The 20,784-nt window shown below is 51.8% G+C and overlaps 1 protein-coding gene across 19 annotated transcripts in view; it reads right to left on the bottom strand.

Moving 5' to 3' along the window:
- The window catches only part of TMEM94 (transmembrane protein 94), a 33,763-nt gene extending 13,204 nt beyond the window's left edge, over positions 1-20,559 (bottom strand). For 9 of the 19 annotated variants that reach the window (XM_027052336.2, XM_027052339.2, XM_027052340.2 and 6 more), the window contains exons 1-6: positions 20,409-20,555; positions 10,298-10,427; positions 9,848-9,957; positions 921-1,040; positions 474-601; positions 109-245 (exon numbers count right to left, since the gene is read on the bottom strand). In XM_027052336.2, the coding sequence (XP_026908137.1) occupies positions 109-245; positions 474-601; positions 921-1,040; positions 9,848-9,957; positions 10,298-10,391 (589 nt within the window). In that variant the 5' untranslated portion in view covers positions 10,392-10,427; positions 20,409-20,555. Of the gene's footprint in view, positions 1-108; positions 246-473; positions 602-920; positions 1,041-4,561; positions 5,909-6,298; positions 6,785-6,882; positions 7,544-9,847; positions 9,958-10,297; positions 10,428-20,114; positions 20,204-20,408 lie in introns of those variants that run through there. The other 10 variants (XM_027052350.2, XM_027052351.2, XM_053212803.1 and 7 more) reach the window with 8 other exon arrangements.
- Between the last annotated feature and the right edge of the window lie 225 nt (positions 20,560-20,784).

Raw genomic sequence — 20,784 nt, 5'->3', positions numbered from 1 at the left:
CCGCCAGAATGCTGACCACCCGTGTGCCAGGCTCCTGGCTGGGACTCGGGAGAAGAGCTCACAGGGCTCCGACGCATCACGCCTGGCACGCCTGACCCTTGGCCTCACCTTGGATTTGGTCAATGATCCCTCGGAGCCTCCGCTCTACCTCCCTGCGCTTCAGCCGATCTTGCCGCCCGATGAGGATGAGGTTGAGAAGGAGCAGGAGGCACAGCGCCGAGGCGCTCACCAGCTCGGCCCCGTGGCTGGCAGGAAGGAGTGAAGGGGGTTCTAGCAGGGAGAGGGGCCCCCCGCCCCGGCCCCTTCTGGAAAGCGTGTCTGGTTCTGGTGCTGACAGCAGCCAGCCAAGGGACTGAGGATTCCTAACAACCCGGGCGGGGGGCGGGGGGGGGGGGGGGGGGGGAGGGGAGGTGATGCAGACATGCTAAACCTGAGGCAGGGGTGGGGCGGCTCAGAGGAGGGAGGGAGCTCACCTGCCCGCCGGCTGGCCCCCGTGGCAGCCCAGCAGCAGCAGCACCGCCAGCAGCATGAGCGAGGCGCCCGGCCAGTGGAAGCAGGAGCAGCGGTTACTGTGGTGCAGGAAGCTGCTTCTCCACATCTCCTGAGGAGGTGAGGAGGTGAGGAAGGGCGGCGGGGAGCAAGGGCCCAGGGAAGGAGCCGGGACGCAGCGTCCTGCTGGAATCTGGCCGCCTTCCTCCCACAGCTGCTTGACCCTGCCCCAGCCCTCCAACCGACTGGCTGCCCCCCCACCCCCCCTCTCCCCCAGGGCTGTCTCGGTCTCCTCCCGGGCTCCTGCGCCAAGTGCACCCAGGACATGAGTCTGCGAGGCAGCCCAGGGTCACGGGGAGAGTCACGGGCCTCCCACGCCTCTCCGCCATCCCACTCAGGCTCTGGGCTCCCTGTGAAGAAGCTTCCTTCACCTTCCACGTGAGACATTTCTTCCGTTCCTTCAGGTGTCCTTCCAGCACCGCCTCGAGCTGCTCCTTCAGGATGCTGAGGGCCTTCCGGGTGGACAGGCCCAGGGCCAAGGGTGGCTCGCCCTGGGAGGGAAGCAGAAGGCCCTCAGCATCTCTCTGGGCACCCCTCCCCCCCCAGTCACTGCCTGGAGTGGCCTTCCCTCATCCCTCCCCCGTGAATCCTCCCTCCTCTTCCTCCACTAGTCCCAGCCCTCAGGGTGTTGGCTCAAATCTCCACCACGTCAAAAATCCCCTACTCCTCAAGGCCAAGTTTAAAACAGAAACAGACCCGCAACTCTCTCTACTCAGGGTTTCCTAACCCACCTTCCAAGGCCATCAGCATCTCCCCACCCCTCGCACCGATCTGGCCCCTCACCTCCCCTCTACCTCTGCTGCCGTCTTTATATTTCACAGGCCGAAACATAGTGTGTTTTTAAGCAGGGAGAGGATAACTAACAAAGAGACGCTGTCTCTTCATTGTTCCTACTAAAAGCATTAAGAAAAAAACCCACGATCTTCTGTTTCCACCATTTCACAGAAGGGAGGATGCTCCAGCATCGGGAAGGACACAATCTCAGACAAAAGACAGCTGCTCCTAGGAAAGGGACGACTGTCACGTCACCGAGGGTGGTGGAACGGGCACGGTTGGGGGTGATCCTGGGCAACACTGGGGACCACCCACGTTGTCCTGTGTGACCCCAGCCTGGCCTCTTCTTATTGACAGCCCCGTTCCTGGGTTTCGCTCCTGTTTTCTCCTTCTCTGACTGGCTTTTCTTTCCTGTCCATCTAACCCCACAGCCCACCCTAAGACATCTCGACAAATTCATATAAGTTTCCAGGGCAACCTCAACCACCATCATGGAGTAGTTGCTCATCACCACCAAGCTTACAATTCCTGAAGTTTACCTCTAGCCTGACCACTGCCCTGAATTCTGGCCTGTTTACTCAACTGCTGTACTGCTGTTTCACAGGGCCCAGGAGTGGTTTCATCCAAAACCCTGGAATGTGGCCCTTCCGGGCCCAGACAGCACAGCTCCTGCAGTGACCCCCCTCCCCCCAACCTTACCTCCCCTTCCCCCTCTCCAGTCTCTACCTTTTCCAAACCAGCTGTGACATCCAGCCACAGTAGCAGACATCAGATCAACTGACCACGTTTATCTTGCCAATCAAGCCCAGACTCCAAAGCATGATCTGTGATCTGCTAGTTTCTCCAGTCCCCTTTCCGGCATTTCTTCCACTCCTGACGCAAGCCATGCTCTCCTAGCTGATGGGCGAGTACCTTTCTGCATTTTCCTACCAACAACACCCTGCCTGCCCCAGACAACTCTTACTCCCCCTTCAAGACTCAGCTCAAAGATCACCTGCTCTGGGAAATTTTCCCAAAACCAAGGGCTGCACTTACAGGAGAGGTTTGTATTCCGATAGCACACTGGACAACCTGGCTCACAGTCTGCATCACGGAGAACTGTCATTATAGATGTACTTGTCTGGCTCTCCCACCTGGCTGTCAGCTCCCTGAAAACAGGTCTGAATTCTTCCATCTCCACACACCCCTGCAGCCAACTGCTAAGACAGGGCCTGGCACACGGCAGCAGCTCAGTGAACGCTTGCTGAGTGAATGCACGCACGGATTCTGGGATCCCAGTGACATCTCCATCAGGGGTTGTCAGCCCGGGATCTCTAGCAGAAACACCTGCAGCTTCTAAAAAGGTGGATGCCCAGGTCCCACCCAAATCCACTGAATCAAAACTTCAGAAGTTGGGATTGATGCACACATTGAATTTGATGCACAGATCCCCAGGTCGGGGGTCCTGGGAAAAAGAACCCCACCCCGGGAAAGGAGGGCTGGGGGAGAACTGGGTCTTTCCCAGGGCCATCCCAAGAGCACCAGTGTGAGCTCCCACCAGGAAAGGTTCTTGAGTAAAAGGAGCAAAGCCCTAGACTTGGGGCATCAAGAAAGGGACTGAGGTCATCTACCGAGTCTTGATCAAGGGTGGCTGAGCTGGTGACGCCCTGGCTGCCTCGGCCCATTGCCCTCCCCTACTCCACACCTGCCTTCCCTGGGGTCTGCCCTGGCTTTGCCCACTAATGTTCCAGACTTCCTCCTCTGTGCCTCTCTCCATATCCAGCCCTCTCCTTGGCAGCCTCGTCTTTCACAGGACACACGTCTCCATTACTAGAATGGGATGCTGCACGGGGGCAGTGTCCCCCGGCTGCAGACCCGCCCTGGTAGGACCCACCTGAGTGGAGTCCCCACACTGGCCCATTGCCAGCTTTCTCAGTCCGAGAAATTAGGACGGGCTCCAGAGCAAACCTGGCCCCAAGACTTCCCAGATCCCTTGCCTAAATCTCCCCTAATCCCCACTCTCCATGCTGGCTTTGGGGGATTATGAAGATAAGAGCTGCTTCTTCCCAGAGGGGATAACTGGGTATTTCAGCTCAGGAAGAAATGGCCCTCTGGGCAGAGGGCCCGTACCCTAGCATGGGTAAATACTATACTCCAGAGCATCCACCTCCCTCTGGCAGAGATCCTGGGGCCTTCCTGAAAAGCCGTGGTCCAGGACAAATGACTGTCTGGTAAGGCTGAGGTCTGTACGTCTGCTTCCCTGACTCCTGCACGGGAGTGGGGGAGGGGAGGAAGAAAGGAAAAGGGGACCCGAGGCCTTCTCATGTCTAAGGGACTGGCCCAGGGGGTGACGCCTGGGCCAAGGAAGAAGATTTGGGCCAGGGAAGAAGAAGTTGGGTACACAGGGCCTCCCACACCACCCCTCCACCCCTGCCCACTTCTCCCCCAGGAGCTTTATGAGCTCCCTCTCTGCAGGGGGAGACGTGAAGCTTCCCAAGACGGACTTGCCAGGGCCTCCAGGAACGCTGCAGTGAGAAAACCTCCCGGAGGCAGGGAAGGGCTGGCCTGCAGAGGTAGAAAGGCTGCCCGCCAAAGAGATGGGGACTGGGCAGGACAGAGGGAGGGCTGGATAAATCCCAGGGGGCTGCAGGTCACGTGGGAAGCTGCTGGGTCTGGGATGCGGACCGTGCTCAGGAAGGCAGGCAAGGGCTAAGAGGAGCAACCAGGGAACCAGGGTGGCGCCCCTCCTCCAGCCAGGCTTTTAGACTTTGGACAGCCGCAGTTCCCCTCTGCTTGCCCTGTGGCTGTCCTGACATCCGCTGCCTCATGCCAGGTGCCCCCAAACCCAGGGCCTCCCCTTCCACAACCCAGAAACCGATTCCCTTTCTCTCTGCACCCGGCTTCCTGGGACCCGCACACTGCTGTTCTCCAGGCGTCTCCAGGTGTGGGAGGTATGGGCCAGAGGGCAAAGTGCTCCTGGGTCAGGGCCAGCAGAGGCCTGCGGAACGGACTGTGTGTGTCTGCCCACGCATGTTGTGTCTGGCCAGGAACACCAGCTCCAGACTGGCGATTAAAGACAGCACAGCAGAGGAAAAGTAGCCATTCTGTAATTACATGCTTCCCGAAGAAAGTGCCTGCCCGTACAGGTAGGCCCTGGGGCGAGGACACAGCCTTCTGGGCCAGCCTCCTCGGCCTGGCCCCAGCCACGCTCATCTAAATGCCACGGCCCCCTCGCTGACACGGAACAGCAACACCTCACCCTGTCTCCAGCGGGAGAGTCCCGGTTGCAGGTAAAATTGCTGTTTTCTCTCACGGCACCTTCCCTGCTGCAACGTGAGAGCCAAAGCTGAGGAACTTGGCGGAACTTGGGCATCTTCAAGGGAAATTAAGAAAGGGCCACGCACGAGCTGGCCCTGCCGGCCTTTCTCAATACACGAGTGAGGCTGGGCGCCAGGGGGGGACCCTGTACACGGATGCGTATGGTTGGTTTGAGAAAGAAGGACCTGACTCGTACACACGCCACCCGAAGGTCTGCTTTTCTTGTCCACAGGGCCAAGAAAGCTGCCCCAGCCTTAAGTACCCACAGGGAGTAAGAGATTCTTCCTGCTTCCAGATGCTCAAAATCTGCCACTCCGCCCCACCGCCAGACACCTCCCAAGACGTTCCCAGGGTGAGGCAGGATGGCTGGTCGAGATCTCTACACCAGAGCCAGGCTCCTGCCTCCCCACTCACACCGATGCTTTACAGGTAGAAGCAACCCCATCCCGCCATTTTAAATGTCAGACTCAAGTGGACCCAACAGAGTAGCTTGAGCCCCTACGAAACCCAGGCTCAGGGGATGCTGGCCACAAATGCCCCTCATGAGCTGGACTTCTCCTGCCTGCTCCGTCATCAAAGGGGGGACACGGGGAGGGCATGGGGCTTTAAAGGAGCGGAAGGGTGGGGAAAGGACTCTATCCATCAAAACAGAACTGTAAAAAACCCGCTACTGAATAGGACCAGATCTGCAGGGCCTGACGCAGAGCATCTGGGTCAGTCTAACAAGCCTTTCCAGAACTAACACCCCTGAGCTCTCCTGCACCACCTCGGTCAGGTTTCCCAGGTGGCCCGGAGCCACGAGTCCCTGGCCCCCAGCCCTTGTCCTTTCAGGACTCCTCATAGGTCCACACAGCTGCTCTTTTCCTTCCCACTCCACCTATTTGGGGAGCAGAAACCAGGTCCCAGAGGCTCAGGTAGATAGGTTACAAACATAGACGGGGACCCTTAGCCTTGACAACAGCAGATAGCCACTAATTAGAACTGGCTGGCCCTTGAACCAAGTCCCCAGGTCACAGCTTTCTTAGCCAGTGCAGGTGGGGAGGGGACCCACATAGTGCCTAAATCACTGAAGCTGGTCCTTTTTAGTAGCCACGATAAATCTCTTCTGAGCATGGCCAGACACAAATCAGCCTTGTCTTCAGCCAGGCAAAGCAAAGCCTCAAGCTTCTTCCTCTTCCAGGCGCATGCTGACCTTGGCACTTCGACCCATCGACCCATCTTCTTCCTCCTGCGACCACCCAGACTGAGGAAGAAATCAGCCTGGCCCTGGTTGCTCCTACCTCAATGACCCATGTGATCCGGGAAAAAAAAAAAAAAAAAAAAAAAGCCCCCTTGCTGGCCCCAAGGAGGGGTGGCTTCCAGGCCCAGGGCTTCCCGTCACCTGTGCATGGAGACCCGGGTCCCAGCATAACTGGATAGGATGCCCCACTGGGACACTCAGCTCCAGTCCTACTCTGGGTGCCTCGGAAGCCTGGCTGGCAGCTCCCTGGACACACGGGCATTGTGGTTCCCATTCTCAGCCTCCTTCCTCAGTCCCTGCTACCTCATAATCTGAGCTGCCTGCGGTTCGGCACCCATCTTCAAGACTGGCGCAAATTGCTAAGTCAAAGCCGTGCACCCAAAGCAGAGAACAAGGCGTTTGTAACAGAAATGTAAAACCAAGTTGGCATATACTCACTTTGGTGCATTTGCCCCGATGGGGCATCCATAGCTCTGTCTGCTTAAAGAGCATGGGGTAGAGCCTGAGCCACAGAAGTCAACTACAGAACTTCCACCACCACCCTCAAGCAGAGAGGAGAAGAGACAGGAAGGGGGAGAGGGAGAGGGTGAGAGGAGAGAGAAAGAGAGGCGAGGGCTGGGGAGCTAGGAGCTGGAGCCGCAGCGGATCCGGATCCGTGCAGAGTGGAGCTTCAGCCTGCTGATTAATTCAGCCTATTTCCAGTCACGCTGCAGATTTAGGGAGGGAGGAGGAGGCAGTGCTGCAACAGTGCCGTGGGAGGGAGGAAGAGGCGAGCAGGGGGGAGGGAGGAGCCGGGCTGAGAGGAGAAAGTTTGTAGATGCTCTGCCAGATGCCCAGGAGCTGGGTCCATTCATCAGAGGCCACCGAGGGGTGAGTGGAGGGGCACCCGCGGCCAAGGGGCTGTGCATGCATGGGGAGGAGAGGCCATGCAGGAGGTGGCTGCTGGAACCTGGGGGCAACCGTGGCACCCAGGGGTACCTGGACTCTCTCCCCAGACCACCTCTCCTTGGCCCCCAACTCACTGGGCAAGGTGGGCGCCCGCCATCCATGAGAGCTCCCCCAAATCACTCAGAGACTCCCCGAACGGAGCCGCACCAGCAAGAGCTCTTCCCACAGTTCTAGCTGCAGGAAGGAGGGGAGGGGGGACTTGCCAGTTATTAATAGCAGCACATCCGTGTGGAGGGGAAGGACAGGCCATTGAGAAGCCTGGAGCAGTGGCTTCTAAGAGGCAGAGCAGGGGGCCCGGAATCAGGCAGAAGAATCCAGTGGAAGAATCCAGCTGAAGGGGGAGGAGCCAGCAGACAGGAAGGGCTTCTGAGGATTCCAATACCTAAGACCTAACAGCTTCCCACCAGGTTGGGGCGAGGAACCCCAACAGCAGAGATGGGCCAGTGGCTGATAATCACGCAGTCACATTTAGACATACCTGCCAAAGAGCTTCTGGGACAGGAGACCCCTGCGGACATGGGCCCTCATCTCCCAGCCAGTGACCTGGGGCTCCACGAGCACTGGGACCCCGAATTTGACACACGGGCAGCTCTCAGCGCAGACCCTCAAAAGGCCTTGGGAGTGGACCGCAAATTTCTCAGCCTGCGTCCAGGCCACCTTTAGGAAGGGGCTGTAAAACCCCAAGGGAGAGGAAGCAGCCCAACAGGTCCAATAACTAGAGAGCCTGAACACTTTTCTCCAGGGCCCTGTTTCCTAGACAACACCAACAACACCATCTCCACCATCTCCAGCTGCAGGGAGGGGAAGAGAGAGCCTCGGCTGAGTTCAAGTCCGCCTCTCTCCTCCCCCCACCCAGCGCAGCCCCCTCCCCGCCCCCCTCCTCTGCCAAATCCAGATCTGAACAGGAGCAGAAAAGGAGGGGCCAGGCAGTCCAGAGGTTAAGGGCGGGAAGTCTCCCGAGAGGTGCAGGCCAGGGGGTGGAGGAGGCAGCAGTGCAATGGGCTGTAGCCTTAGCAAACCGCCAGGAAGAGACTGGCATCCCCCTGTCCCCTGCTCCCAGGAGACACTTTCCCTTTCTGCTTTCTGCCAGAGCCCTGCTCTGTGGGCACCACAACTAAGCAAGCACTCTCCCTGCTGTGCGATGGGCCCTGGAAAGAACAGCTCATAGGGTCTAAGCCAGCGGCTCAGCGGGACCCCAATAAGGCCCTCTCCCACCCCACCCCCTGCCACACTGCCAGCCTCAGCAAGTGGAAAGGGATCGCTGCACCCAAGAAACAGAAGCCCAGGCGCTCACTGCCACAGCACCTCCTCCATAGCGGACCCGGAACCGAGGAGATAAGGTTCTGACGGGGACAATGAGGACCAGTAGGTCATGAAGGGGAGCCGGGGGAGAAAAAATCAACCAGCAACAGCCAAGCTGATCCTGGGCTACAGCCAGGGGACGACGGGCCCTTTCCATCAACCTCTGCCATCCAGCTCTCTTTGTTCCCATGCCTCCGAGAAGCCCTGACTCTTGGAGGCCACCAGGGGTGAACTTTACAACGCACGAGGAGGCGCCTCCAGTAGAAACCGTGTCCAGGTCTATTTCTTAACTGCTTGTACTGTCAGTTCCTCAACTGGCCTGTAAGTGTCTCCAAGCCAGGGGCTACCTCCCCACGGCCTAGAGCTCCACCAACCCAAAGGAAGGGTTCCATGAATGCAGCTGATGATGTTTCTAGGACAGGACTCATCTCTCCAGAAGGACAAAGACGAGAATAAAGAAAAATTCTCTAGGAAAAATGACCCCTGAGACCTAACCATCTTGGGCTCTCCAGTGTTCTTACTCAGGCTCGAGAGAGAAGCCAGCCCACCGGCTGGATCACAGAACTTTGTTTCCCCAACTCACTAGAAACCTGGTGTTTCAGCAACACTCTGGAACCAGAGGACAACACCGTCCTCTGTTTTGAGACACTCAGCCTCACCCAGGCAGGCCACCACATCACACAATATCAAAGCTTCAAGGGGGTGCTCCCTGGAATTGAACAGTGCACAGCTCTTACAGCTGTATACAGCAGCCTTGCAGCCAGGCTAGTAGCTTTCCCTCTGTGCCAATCCTACTAGGATGGACCCCTGGAGAGCAGCCAGAGGTATCTGTGAACAGGACGCTGAACATACCTGCTTCAAGTTCAGGCCTACAAGCTCTTCCACAGCTGGCCCAGAGGCATGTGAAGCCTGGAGCTGAACGAGCCAGCAGTCAGCCAGGCTCCACCAGGGACCCAGCATGCAGACCCACAGCTCCCTCTCCAGACCTTCCAAGATCTCTTTGGCAGGAAGAACACTATCCATAAGTTCAAGCTGATAAATATTTCCTAAGCCTTTGCTGCATGCCAGGCTCTATGCTAGGAGCCAGGGACACTGGGATCAAGTGGGACAGACAGATTGTTTCAATACCGTGTGGTGGGCACAGTGGCGGAGGGACTATGACTGCTGGAAAGAGGGTCCTCTGGAGGGGAGGGAGGACTTATCAGGAGAAGGTGATGGCTCTTGAAGAAAGAATAGCAGGAGTTTGTCAGGAAAAAAAAAAAAAATAGGAGCTTAAACGTGGACGGTGTGCCCAAACTCCGAAGCATTCAGAATTACTAGTGCTAAAGACCACGGCGGGGGAGGCTAGGGACACTGGGCCAACAGGCAGCAGTGGATTACGGAGGGCTCTGCCCACCACACCCAAGGTTTCAGCAGGTGGTGTGGACCCACTGGTGACTTTTAAGCAGAGGGGACAAAAGGCCATCTCTGCATTCTGGATACCTTCGTCTGACAGCAAGTGGAGGAAGGAGATCAGAGACAGAGGGACCCGTGGGAAGCTGTGGCAGAAGTCCAGGCAAGAGACGGAAGGACCTCTGCCGGGGTGGTCTCCGTCACCGGAGAGGGATACCCTGATTGACGGCAGACCGATGCCAGGAGAAGGCAGTGTACCTGGAGGCTGGGAGGTGTACCTGCGTCAGGCAATGAGGAGGAAGGGGGGGGCCGACCTCGCAGATGCCTGGGCCTCCTGGCTCTCACCTCCAGCTGGTTACGCAGCTGTGTTTGGAGTCTGACTGGGGAGCTCTTCTCTAACCACAGAGAGGGTGCCCAACAGTACTCAACATGGCTCAGCAGGTTGGGGCAGAGCCCTACAAAGAGCAAACCAACGAAATTACACACCCCTGGGCAAGAAGTGGAAGACTGGCTTGGCGCCAACCCAAATCAGAAACCTGCTCCCATGCCGCTGCGCTAACTGGTCGACCCCTTGTCCTGTGCTCCCGGCTCCCGGAGCGCTTCCCAGCCCAGCGACAGCACCCTCTCAGGGGGGGTCACCATCCCGTACCCCAATCCTCAGAGCCACACACCCCCTGTCACTTTTGGCTTAAAGCCTTCCCCAGTGAGGACCCCCCCCCCCCAGGCAAACACAAGTAGGGAGAGTCCAACAGAGGCACACAGACAATACCCATAAGGGAACTGAGCATGGCCTACCACGTGCTTCTCCTTCAGATCCATGGGCCCAGAGTACTGCAGGCATGCCCAGATGAATGTGATCACCCCCAAAAGGAAGGCTCCTCCCCAGCATGTACAAGGCCCAGTGACTCTGTCACAGTCATGGCATCTAGGGAGAAAGACGGAAGAGATCCCGTGAGTCCAGGTTGTTGAACAAGCAGCTACTGAGAAACACGACGGTGTCGTCTATACAACAGAGCACTACATGGCAAAGACTTGACCCCTGGGCACCAGAGCCCGGCCGGTCCTGCCCAGGCCACGCCGGAGGGGTGAAGTTTCCCCTCTGTGAGCCCTCATTTTTGGAGGCACACTATGTTTTGCTCCGCATGTACTCTAACTCACAGACTTCCGGCAAGCAGGAAAAGCGTTGATTTCTCAGCTTTTTAGAAAGTAAAGATTAGGGATACCCGGCTGGCTCCGTTTTGAATTCGAGCCGCGTGTTGGGTGTAGCGATTACTTAAATAAATAAACACTTAAAAAAAAAAAATCAGGGAAAGTCATTCATTCATTCATTTTAAGAATAAATAAAAGTTAGGGGGCGCCTGGCTGGCTCAGTCAGTAGAGCATGCAACTGCTGATATCAGGGTCGTGAGTTCAAGCCCCACAGTGGGCATGGAACCTACTTAAGATTTAAAAAAAAAATTTTTTTTTAACAAATAAATAAATAAAAGTGAGCATTAAGGTAACTGGAACCCCCCCACATGCCCACAAACACACCCCCCCCCACGTACATGTATGCCCGCACATACATGCCCACACACGTGTCCACACACACGTGCCCACGTGTCACGTAGCCGAACCTCTCGTGTGCTTTGCTGATAGGGCAGCGTTCAACGGGCACCCGGGCACACACCTACCAAGACGGGCGATCCGATCTCGACGGCAATCTGGAAAATGAAGACTAGCCCTACCTCCCCACACAACCCCTGACTGTCACCCATCCATCCTGGCAGCCGGCACACTGCAAAGGTTTCAGACCAGGGAGTGTTTGGGTAGGGTGCCACTGAGTAATCTGGTTTGGTGCCCAGTGACTCCTCGTGGAGTAAGCACCAACCTGCTGACTAGGGCAGTTCTTTCTGGGGCCTGTAGCAAAGCCTTGTTAAGAGGAGCTGGTCAGAAGCCCGGGAGAAATGATCCATAAAAGAGCTGTCTAAAAACAAAAAAAAAAAAGCTGTGTCCAGGGGACCCCAGCCAGGAGGCCTAGGCTCTGCAGTCACCCACTCCACTCTAGGACCCCGTGTGATTCCTCTCATGGTAGCACCAGGGCTGACCTCACGCGTCTGTGCTTCCACGCCTCTCCCTACGCCTGCCTTTGCAGCCGAGGCTTTCAGAGTGGAGTGAGCCAGCCCCTGAGGGTCAGAGACAGACAGTGACACTGGATGTGGCCTCGCAGTGCAGTGACATTTGGTCCTTGGCAGCCAACTGAAATGGGATCCTGAGCGGCTGAATCCACGTCTCCCCAAGGCCGCTCTGACTCACGCAGCCCAGGCCATGTTTACAAGTACAGCATACAGAGCAAGCTCCCCATACGCCCCATCCCAGCAGGGGCTGGATGAGGTAGTTGCCACACAGAACAAGGCACCAGAAGCCAGATGGGGATTGTGCTTAACTCCTTCTGCCAACACGACGAGAGTGAAATAACTTTGCGGCCAGCTGGAACCACAGTGTTCAGAGAGGGCAGCCAGGAGCAGGACATTTTTCTAAGAGTCCCTGTTTTCCCATCATTCCATACATGGGATTCTGGGAAAGAATGGTCCTCAACTGCCTGATCTGAAACCAGCAGCTAGATCCTTAAAGAGCCAGTTCTACCCCTCGTCCAATGTGAAAGAAAGCACAGGCTTCAAAGCCAAATACCCCTGGTTCAAATCCTGGCTCCAACATGTATCAACTGCCAAATCACCTTGGCAAATTACTTGTCTCTCTGAGCCTCAGGGTCCTTGTTCATAGAATGATGCCTATTTCACAAAGAAGGAACAAGAATTACATAAAATATTATATGCAAAGGGTCTAGTACAGTATTTAGCATATGGTAGGTGTTAATAAATACTTGCCATTACTATCACCAAGAAACAAGAAATATGAACAAAGTGCCACCTAGATGAAGAATAAAGACTCAGAAGTAAGGAGAACAGGGGTGCCTGGCTGGCTCAGTCAGTAGAGCATACAACTCTTGATCTCGGAGTCATGAGTTCAAGCCCCACACTGAGCCTAGAGCTCACTTTAAAAAAAAAAAAAAAGGAAAAGAAATGAAAGGCATAAAGATTGTAAAGAAATATGTGAAACTGTCTTTATTTGCAGAAGGCTAGATAATATATGAAAAAATTCTAAGGAATAGAACATATAAGTGTGCAAGGTTACAAGATACAGGTCAAAATACAAAATACAAATATAAATTAAATTTGTATGTGCTATAATGAAATATAGAAAAATAGGACACTTTCAATATCACTTACAATAGCACCAAAAAAAAAACCCCACAAAATACTTAGGGATGACTTTTTAAAATATATATGTAAGGGGCCCCTGGTTGGCTCAGTCAATTAAGCATCCAACTTCAGCTCAGGTCATGATCTCACAGTTTGTGGATTTGAGCCCCACATCGGACTCTGTTGACAGCTTGGAGCCTGAAGCCTCCTTCAGATTCTGTCTCCCTCTCTCTCTGCCCCTCCCCTGCTTGTTCTCTCTCTCTCTCTCTCAAAAATAAATAAATAAACATTAAAAATTATTATATATGGCCTATACACTATTGAGAGAAATTCAAGACCTAAATAAATGGAGAGATATACCATGTTAATAGATTGGAAGACTCAATATTAACATTTAATGTTTAAATAATTAAATGCTAAAATTTATATTAATATATTCATGTTTATCAATATTAATACCCATACATACCCTATTGGAATGCCTAAAATGAAAAAGACTGACAATATTTAGTGTTGGTGAGGATATGAACCCATAAATTGTTGATGGGAATGTAACATGGTACAATCACTCTGGAAAACATTTTGGCAGTTTCTAAGAAAGTTAAGTATACATTCACTATATATCCTAGTAATGAAAACATACTTCTTCAAAAAGAACTGTATACAAATGTTCATAGCATCTTTATTCAAAATAGCCAAAAACTGGAAACAACCCAAATGTCTGTTCACATGTGAATGAACTGTGGTATATCCATACAATGGAATTCTGCCCAGAAGGAGTGACCAAACAGAGGAGTGACTGATACATACAACAATGTGGCTGAATCTCAAAAATATTTGCCGAGTGAAAGAAGCACAAAAGAGCACATAGCATATGACCCCATTATATAAAATTGAGAACAGGTGAAATTAATCTATGGTGACAATAAGCAGGGAAGGGGTTGCCTAGGGTCATGGGGAGGGAAAGACTGCAAAGGGCACAGGGGTCTTTTGTTCAATATCTTGATTGTGGGTGGCAGTGATGAGGGTGTACAGTTTTGTCAAAACTCTTTGAACTACATACTTAAATAGGTGCATCCTATCTTGTGGAAATATTGCGTCAGTAGAGTTCATTTCTTTTTTTTTTTTTTTTTCCAACGTTTATTTATTTTTGGGACAGAGAGAGACAGAGCATGAACGGGGGAGGGGCAGAGAGAGAGGGAGACACAGAATCGGAAACAGGCTCCAGGCTCTGAGCCATCAGCCCAGAGCCTGACGCAGGGCTCGAACTCACGGACCGCGAGATCGTGACCTGGCTGAAGTCGGACGCTTAACCGACTGCGCCACCCAGGCGCCCCAGTAGAGTTCATTTCTAAAAAGTAAGGTGGGATCTGAGATCCAACTAATCAGCTCTACCAAGCTCTAAAATGTCTAGCACACACAAGATATGGTGGATATAAAAGAGAAGGGTTGATGAGGGAAATGAACATTTATCAAGTGCCTACTGCACATAATAACTGTATATATTTACTAAGCGTACGGAATGGTCCTGCTTTGACAAAAGTATAAGATATGGTCCCTTCCATAGAGGGATTTATACTATAGCCAGGTTTTGAATATTATGAGAAAACATAACTAAATATTCACACTGGCATTGAAATACCAAATGAGAATTGCAAATGGGGGCTGGCGGGGCCAGGGATCCCTTCCTGGAAGAAGCCAAGACCCAAGTGGTGCACTCAGGAAAGCTTAAGGGTGAGAAGAGGGAGAACAAGGAGTCTCAACAAAGGCACCAAGGAAGAAGTGGACAGAGCCTTTTTGAAAGACGGTGATCTGATCTGTTCGATTAGAGCAGAAGACCTAAGTAAGAGAGAAGAAATTAAAGGCCAGATAGAGAGGGGAATCAGGAGCTGAAATGCATAGGTGCTTGAAGGCCAAAACAAAGTGACCCTGGGGAGTCGCTGAAGGTTTCTGAGCAGGTCCCAGTATTTTAAGAGGGTAGAGAACGGATCAGAGGGGGAAGGGAAAGAAATTACAGGCAGAAGAGGTAGACGAAAATTACAGTAATTTTGGTTTGCCATGACGAGTATCTAGACAAAGGCAGCATAGTAGCCATGGAAACAAAGGGACGGATGCTTCCTGGTGCCAAGTTCAGATCCGGCATCAAAAAGAGCTAAGTGGATGCCCAAGGTTCAGGCGGAGGGCGAGCTGAGGAGTTGGCTGTCCTTCTAATCCCTTCCAATACAATCTTCATTAGCTCTGCTTATACTCTAGCCATACCCAACACCCAGAAAACACAATGCGGGGGACTTGTATTCAGCTGAATAGCTGTGCCCAAAGGGTACTAACTGATGGATTGATGTTCAGCTGGAAGGAGGTTTTTAATAACAAGCCTCAGGGTTCTCTCCTTGGTGGCATCCTAATCAATATTTTTATCAATGACTTGGGTGAGAAAACAGATGGTGTGCTAATCTCAGATAGCATAAATCTGGAAACAAGATAAAAGTCAAGATCCAAGAAGATCTCAACAGGCTGCACCTAACAGATTCAATTTAACTGTAATAGATTCGATATGTCCTACGCTGAGGTTCAAAAACTATTGTATAGGGGCGCGTGGGCGGCTCAGTCGATTAAGCGGCCGGCTACTGATTTCAGCTCAGGTCATGATCTCACAGTTCATGAGTTCGAGCCCTGCATCAGGCTCTGTGCTCATAGCTTGGAGCCTGATTCGGATCCTCTGTCCTCCCTCCCCCACCCCCGCCCCCCCTCTCTCTCAAAAATAACTAAACATCAAAAACTATTGTGTAAAACTACTCTAAGTGGCTTAATTAAGTGCAATTTCAATACAGGTGACATGGCCACCCCAAGCTCATTCCAGTTAGGCTGCATTAACAGACATGTTAATTAATTAACATGCTACATCCCCCAAAAACAGAGAGGTAAGTCTGATTTTTGTACCTATCAGAGCACACCTGGAATATTTTGTTCATTTGCCCATCACGCACACTGACAAAAGTGGGGAGCTTTCTGACAGCAGCAGAAAGGTTGAGGAAATTCTGATATGAGAAATGCTGGAAAGGATTAGCCACTTGGCCAAAGCACACTTGGTAAGAGCCGTCTAGAAGGACACAATGGCTGCCACATGAATGGAGGGCCAGACTTACTCCAGGGGGGATAGACTGGGACTCAACATGAGTGATATCTTTTACATAATTAGAACTGTATAAAAAAATGGAACAGTCTGCCCTGAAAGGCAACGAGCTCCCCAGCACCGGAAGGATCCAAGCAGAGGCTGGGAAATTATGGAGATAATAAATACATCAGGGAGCAAATAAGAAAGGAATAACCTTTTATAATGTCTTCTAACCCTGAGAGATCAAGAAACCCAGCAGCTTCTACATATGAAAAGATGCTCAGTTCCACTTGTAATAAGAGACATTCACATTAGACTACCGCAAAAGAACAAAGTTTGGAAGGCTTTCACCATCCAACTTCAAGGTTTGTAAAGCCAGAGCAATCAAGGCAGTGTGGTATTGGCCTGGTAATAGAGAATCCAGAAATAGATCCAGATATATTTGGTCAATTGATTTTTGAGAAGGCTGCAAAGGCAATTCAGTGGAGAAAAGTCTTTTCAACAGACTATACTGGAAAAATTGAACACTGAGATAAAAAAAAGGACTTGGAAATACAGCTTGCACTATATACAAAAACTAACTAAAAATGGATCCTACACCTAAATGTAAAAATATAAAATTTCTAAAAGTACATAAAAGAAAATCTTTGTGACTTTGGTTTAGATTTCTTTCCTCTTTTTAAAAAAAAATTTTTTTTAATGTTTATTTATTTTTGAGAGAGAGAGAGACAGAGACAGAGCACAAGCAGGGGAGGGGCAGAGAGAGAAGGAGATGCAGAATCTGAGGCAGGATCCAGGGTCCAAGCTGTCAGCACAGAGCCCGATGTGGGGCTCAAACTCATGGACCACGAGATCATAACCTGAGCTGAAGTCAGACACCTGAGTGAGCCACCCAGGCGCCCCAAGCATCCAACTCTTGATTTTGCCTCAGGTTCAAGTCCCATATCAGGTTCAAGTCCCCTCGCAGAGCCTGCTTGGGACTCTCTCTCTCCCTGTCTGCCTCTCCCCCAATCATGCATGTGTGTGCACGTGTGCACATGCACTGTCTCTCAAAAATAAACATTAAAAAAAATAAAAAATAAAATGATCGATTTTATCACAATAAAAAAAACCCCACCAACTTCTGATTCTGATTTTGCAATTAGATCTGGCTTATGTTACTAAGCAATACTCCCCCTTTTGAGTTCCATGTCAACTTCAGGGATATTTATGCTCTTTTAAACACATCTTTGATTTTCTCTCCAGTATATATCTTTTCCAAGTACTTCCCAATATTTTTCTGTTCACCTCCCTACTAAGGAATATTGCTATCATGAATTTCTTTTTTAAAGGATCCTGAAATTAATAAAACTGGGTTCAGGGGCACCTGGGTGGCTCAGTCAGTTAAGTGTCGGCCTTCGGCTCAAGTCATGATCTCAAGATTCACGAGTTCAAGCCCTGCATCAGGCTCTCTGGCTCTCTACTGTCAGCACACAGCCCGCTTTGGATCCTCCTTCTCTGCCCCTCCCCTACTCTCTTGCTCACTCTCTCAAAAATAAATAAACATTTAAAAAGAAAAAACAACTGGGTTCATATAATTACACTGAGATTTCTGGTTTCCCAAAGGCTGCTGTAAGCCCTGGAAGGGTCTCCTTCCCTTGGGCACCCCTGACTCCCCCACCACTTTGGTCTTTGGAGCTAGGGAAACCCAAAGCAATCAGCGTGAGATGTGTCGAGCTTGAGGCAGGCATCAGGCCGGGTTTAAATCTGGCCCTTACCCTACTTGCCACACCATGTGACCAATACTGTTTACTACTGTCTCAGCAGCCACAGGCGAAGCTTATTATTATACAAACCCCTGATCACCAAACCACACATTCTGGCTGGCGCGTCAGTTCCGGAAGAAAAACATTCCTGTTACAGCTTTGACCTACCCTTTAGCTCACCTGTGCTACTAGAAACAAATCCAGGCTTGGAAACCAGGGTTCAAACAATATTTTTAAAGGAACCTAGCTTTTAGGTAAAGAAAGACACTCTCAAGGAAACAACACTGACACGATAACAAGATAAAAAATATTGACACACATTTACCAGTGGAGAAGTACCAACCGTGACCTGGGACTTTCTCGCTTGGAACACCAGGAATGGGTTTAGAGGTTTTGTGTCTTTCCAACTCACTATTGTAAGAGCTCAGACTCAACTCATCAGGTAAGGTTCAGTAAAGCCTTGGGCTTAGGTAGTATTTACATTAGCGCCCTTCCCCCTCCTCATAGACACTGTTTCCCAAGCCCAACATTAGGGAAAGGGCAGTGGGACAGAACCAAAGTACTGTGACCTTCACTTCTCATTAGTTCAGCAGGAGTTAAACTTTCCAAAAGGCTGGTTCTCAACACTTGGAGCTGGCACTCCCTAGCAACTTCTCAAAATAGAATTGTGAAGGGCTTTCTGTTTTCTTCCATCTCACCGCCCAGCCCTGGCTCTCCCGGTCTAATCTTCTGATGTCGGGTCACCACAAACAAGGGGCAGGGTAGGGGTGGGGGGGGGGTGAGTTCAAGGGCAGTTAACTCTCAATTGTTTGGAGGCTGATTATCAAGGGGATGGTTTGTACTTCACCTCCCCGGTCAAGGAAGCGTCTCCGTGATATCCACCAGTTTCTCTATTTGAAGTTCTAACAAAAAGAACCAGTGAGCAAGGATGTTAAAGCTAACAGGGCAGCCAATATAAGACTTGCAGATAATTTGTGGATTTTATTTGAACACGCTGCCCCTGTTCCAGGGTTCATAATAGGCTACATTCTGATGTGTTCTGATCTTTAGAGTGATTTTCAAACTTTTTTATCCCATGGACCATTTTTATTTGACTCTTCAGATGATGTGCCTTATCTGTGCCATTGCTTAAAAAAAAAAAAAAAAATTAAAACCACCTGTTGGAATACGAAGATCAGCCCTTCTTTTGCCAAGATTACCACAGAGACATACCACAGTAGTATTTCTTCTGCAGTGGTTCCCAACGTCTTTCTGCCTCTACACTGTTCTTATATGAGACATATCCCTGTCAGTAACACTACAATAACACAACAGTTCCGCCAAAATGGAGGAAGAGGTTACGATGCTTTGCCTCCATCCCTTCCTGCTCTCTCAACTGAGAATCACTGAAATCATTTGGCCCCATATAGAAAGACCACAATAAATATTAATGCAAGAAATCCGCCAGTGAACTACCTGTTGGTTACTTACAAATAACAAATGCAAACATGTATTAACAACCTAGTAAGCGCTGGTACCTATGCTATATATACACCTATCGATAGAGATCCTCCGTATACTTTCTCGTTTAAGGCCCTCAATCACCCTGCAAGAAGCTCAGAGAAGTTAAGGAACTTGATTTCTCAATCTCACCTAGGAAACAACTGGTGTAGTGGATAAAGAACTGAAGCATCTGGACCTCAGAGTTCCAGTCCTGGCTCCAGGTGACCTCGGCCCCGCCCTTTTGCCCCTCCCAAAAGTTACTCTCCACATTTGTAAAATAAAAACATTACAGCTCCTCCTTCCCCACTTCCGTCGTCGAAGGGTGCCCGGGGAATAACTGAAGGATGTCACTGAGGCTGAGTGTGTGAACAAAGCATGAGAAAACTAACATCTCCAAAGCTAAAATTACATGCCTGAAGGGAAACAGATTTCAGTGCAAGGCTTCCTCCTTTTTTTTTTTTTTTTCCCTAGAGCCACACAAAAACTCGGAAGAGAGGGTGGGATGTAGCAGCACGTGACCAAAATCAACGAACACGCCAAAGTGCAGCCTGTGGTTCCACACCAATGAAAGGGCAAGGTTTCCCTGGCATCTGGCACCGGGCACCCGGCAGGGGCTCACGCCGTGGCACGCGAGGGACTGCGAGACTGGACTTCTGGGGTGTGCGGCAGGGGAAGGAGGGCACAGCACAGCAGTCGGTTTGAAGGATGGCAAGTACTGTGTTCCTATAGTTGCTTCTAAGGAGTCTTTAAACGTTTCTGGAAAGACGGAAAGAAAAGAAAAGAAAAAAAAAAAAAAAAAAGGCAGGGCATGCTCAAACTGCACCGTCGCCGCTCAGGGTTTAGCCCCATCCGGTTCCATCCACCTGGACACGGGACGCGGTCAGCACGAGGGCCCGGGCAGCAGCAGAGAGCGCGCGCAGCGGGGACAACGGTCTGAACTGGGGCTGGGGGTGTGGGCCCCCAGAGGCCTGTAAATACACTGGGCTTCGGCGCTGGAAGCCCCCCCGCGCCAGGGCCCAGCCACCACAAACCTGGGGCAGGGTTCTTTGTTGGCAGGAGGCTTCGATCTGACGCGGGACCCCCAAGGGGCCAAGCCAGTACCAAGGACAAGTGTGAGCACCTGGGGAAAGGAAATGGCCAGGAGCTGGAGGCAAGAGCTCGTCCCTTGACTCCCCCTTCGAAGAGATCCCCCGAGGCCATTTCCTGGGTGCAGACCCCAGACTCCTCTCTCCAGAGGAGAATCCAGAGGACGTCGAAGGCCGAGCCCCACGCCCCCTTGCTTCCCTGCTCCCCTTGCTTCGGGCCACTGGCCTTCTCGTACTTACCGGGGCCCAGGGGGCTGTCTTCCTTGCTCGCGTCCTCTTCCCTCCCAGCCCCCTCCTCACTTCACGTCCCCTCCTCCAGGGGCCGCGGCCATGTCCGTTGCTGGCAACTCTAAGGGGGCTTGCCTCCTTTCTCGGACAACGGGGACGCCGCTAGCAAGCTAAAGTTCTGGGCGCCGATTGGTTGAAATCCGAGACGGGTGGAGATTCCTGGCTTCTTATTGGCTGCACTGCGCGCTAGACTGTAGCTAAAATCGTCCCTCTGGGAGCCTGGCGGAATTAAACGCTGAGCGGTGCGGGCGGGAGAGTAGGAAACCCCTGTCCATCCTTGGGCATGTTGCTCTGGCGCTTTCAAGTTCAGAGGTCCTGACTAGAGGCG

The sequence above is a fragment of the Acinonyx jubatus genome, chromosome E1, assembly GCF_027475565.1.
Source record: "Acinonyx jubatus isolate Ajub_Pintada_27869175 chromosome E1, VMU_Ajub_asm_v1.0, whole genome shotgun sequence".
Lineage (NCBI taxonomy): Eukaryota > Metazoa > Chordata > Mammalia > Carnivora > Felidae > Acinonyx > Acinonyx jubatus.
Note: the sequence above shows the minus strand (reverse complement) of the source record. Positions and strands in the feature narration are given on the sequence as shown.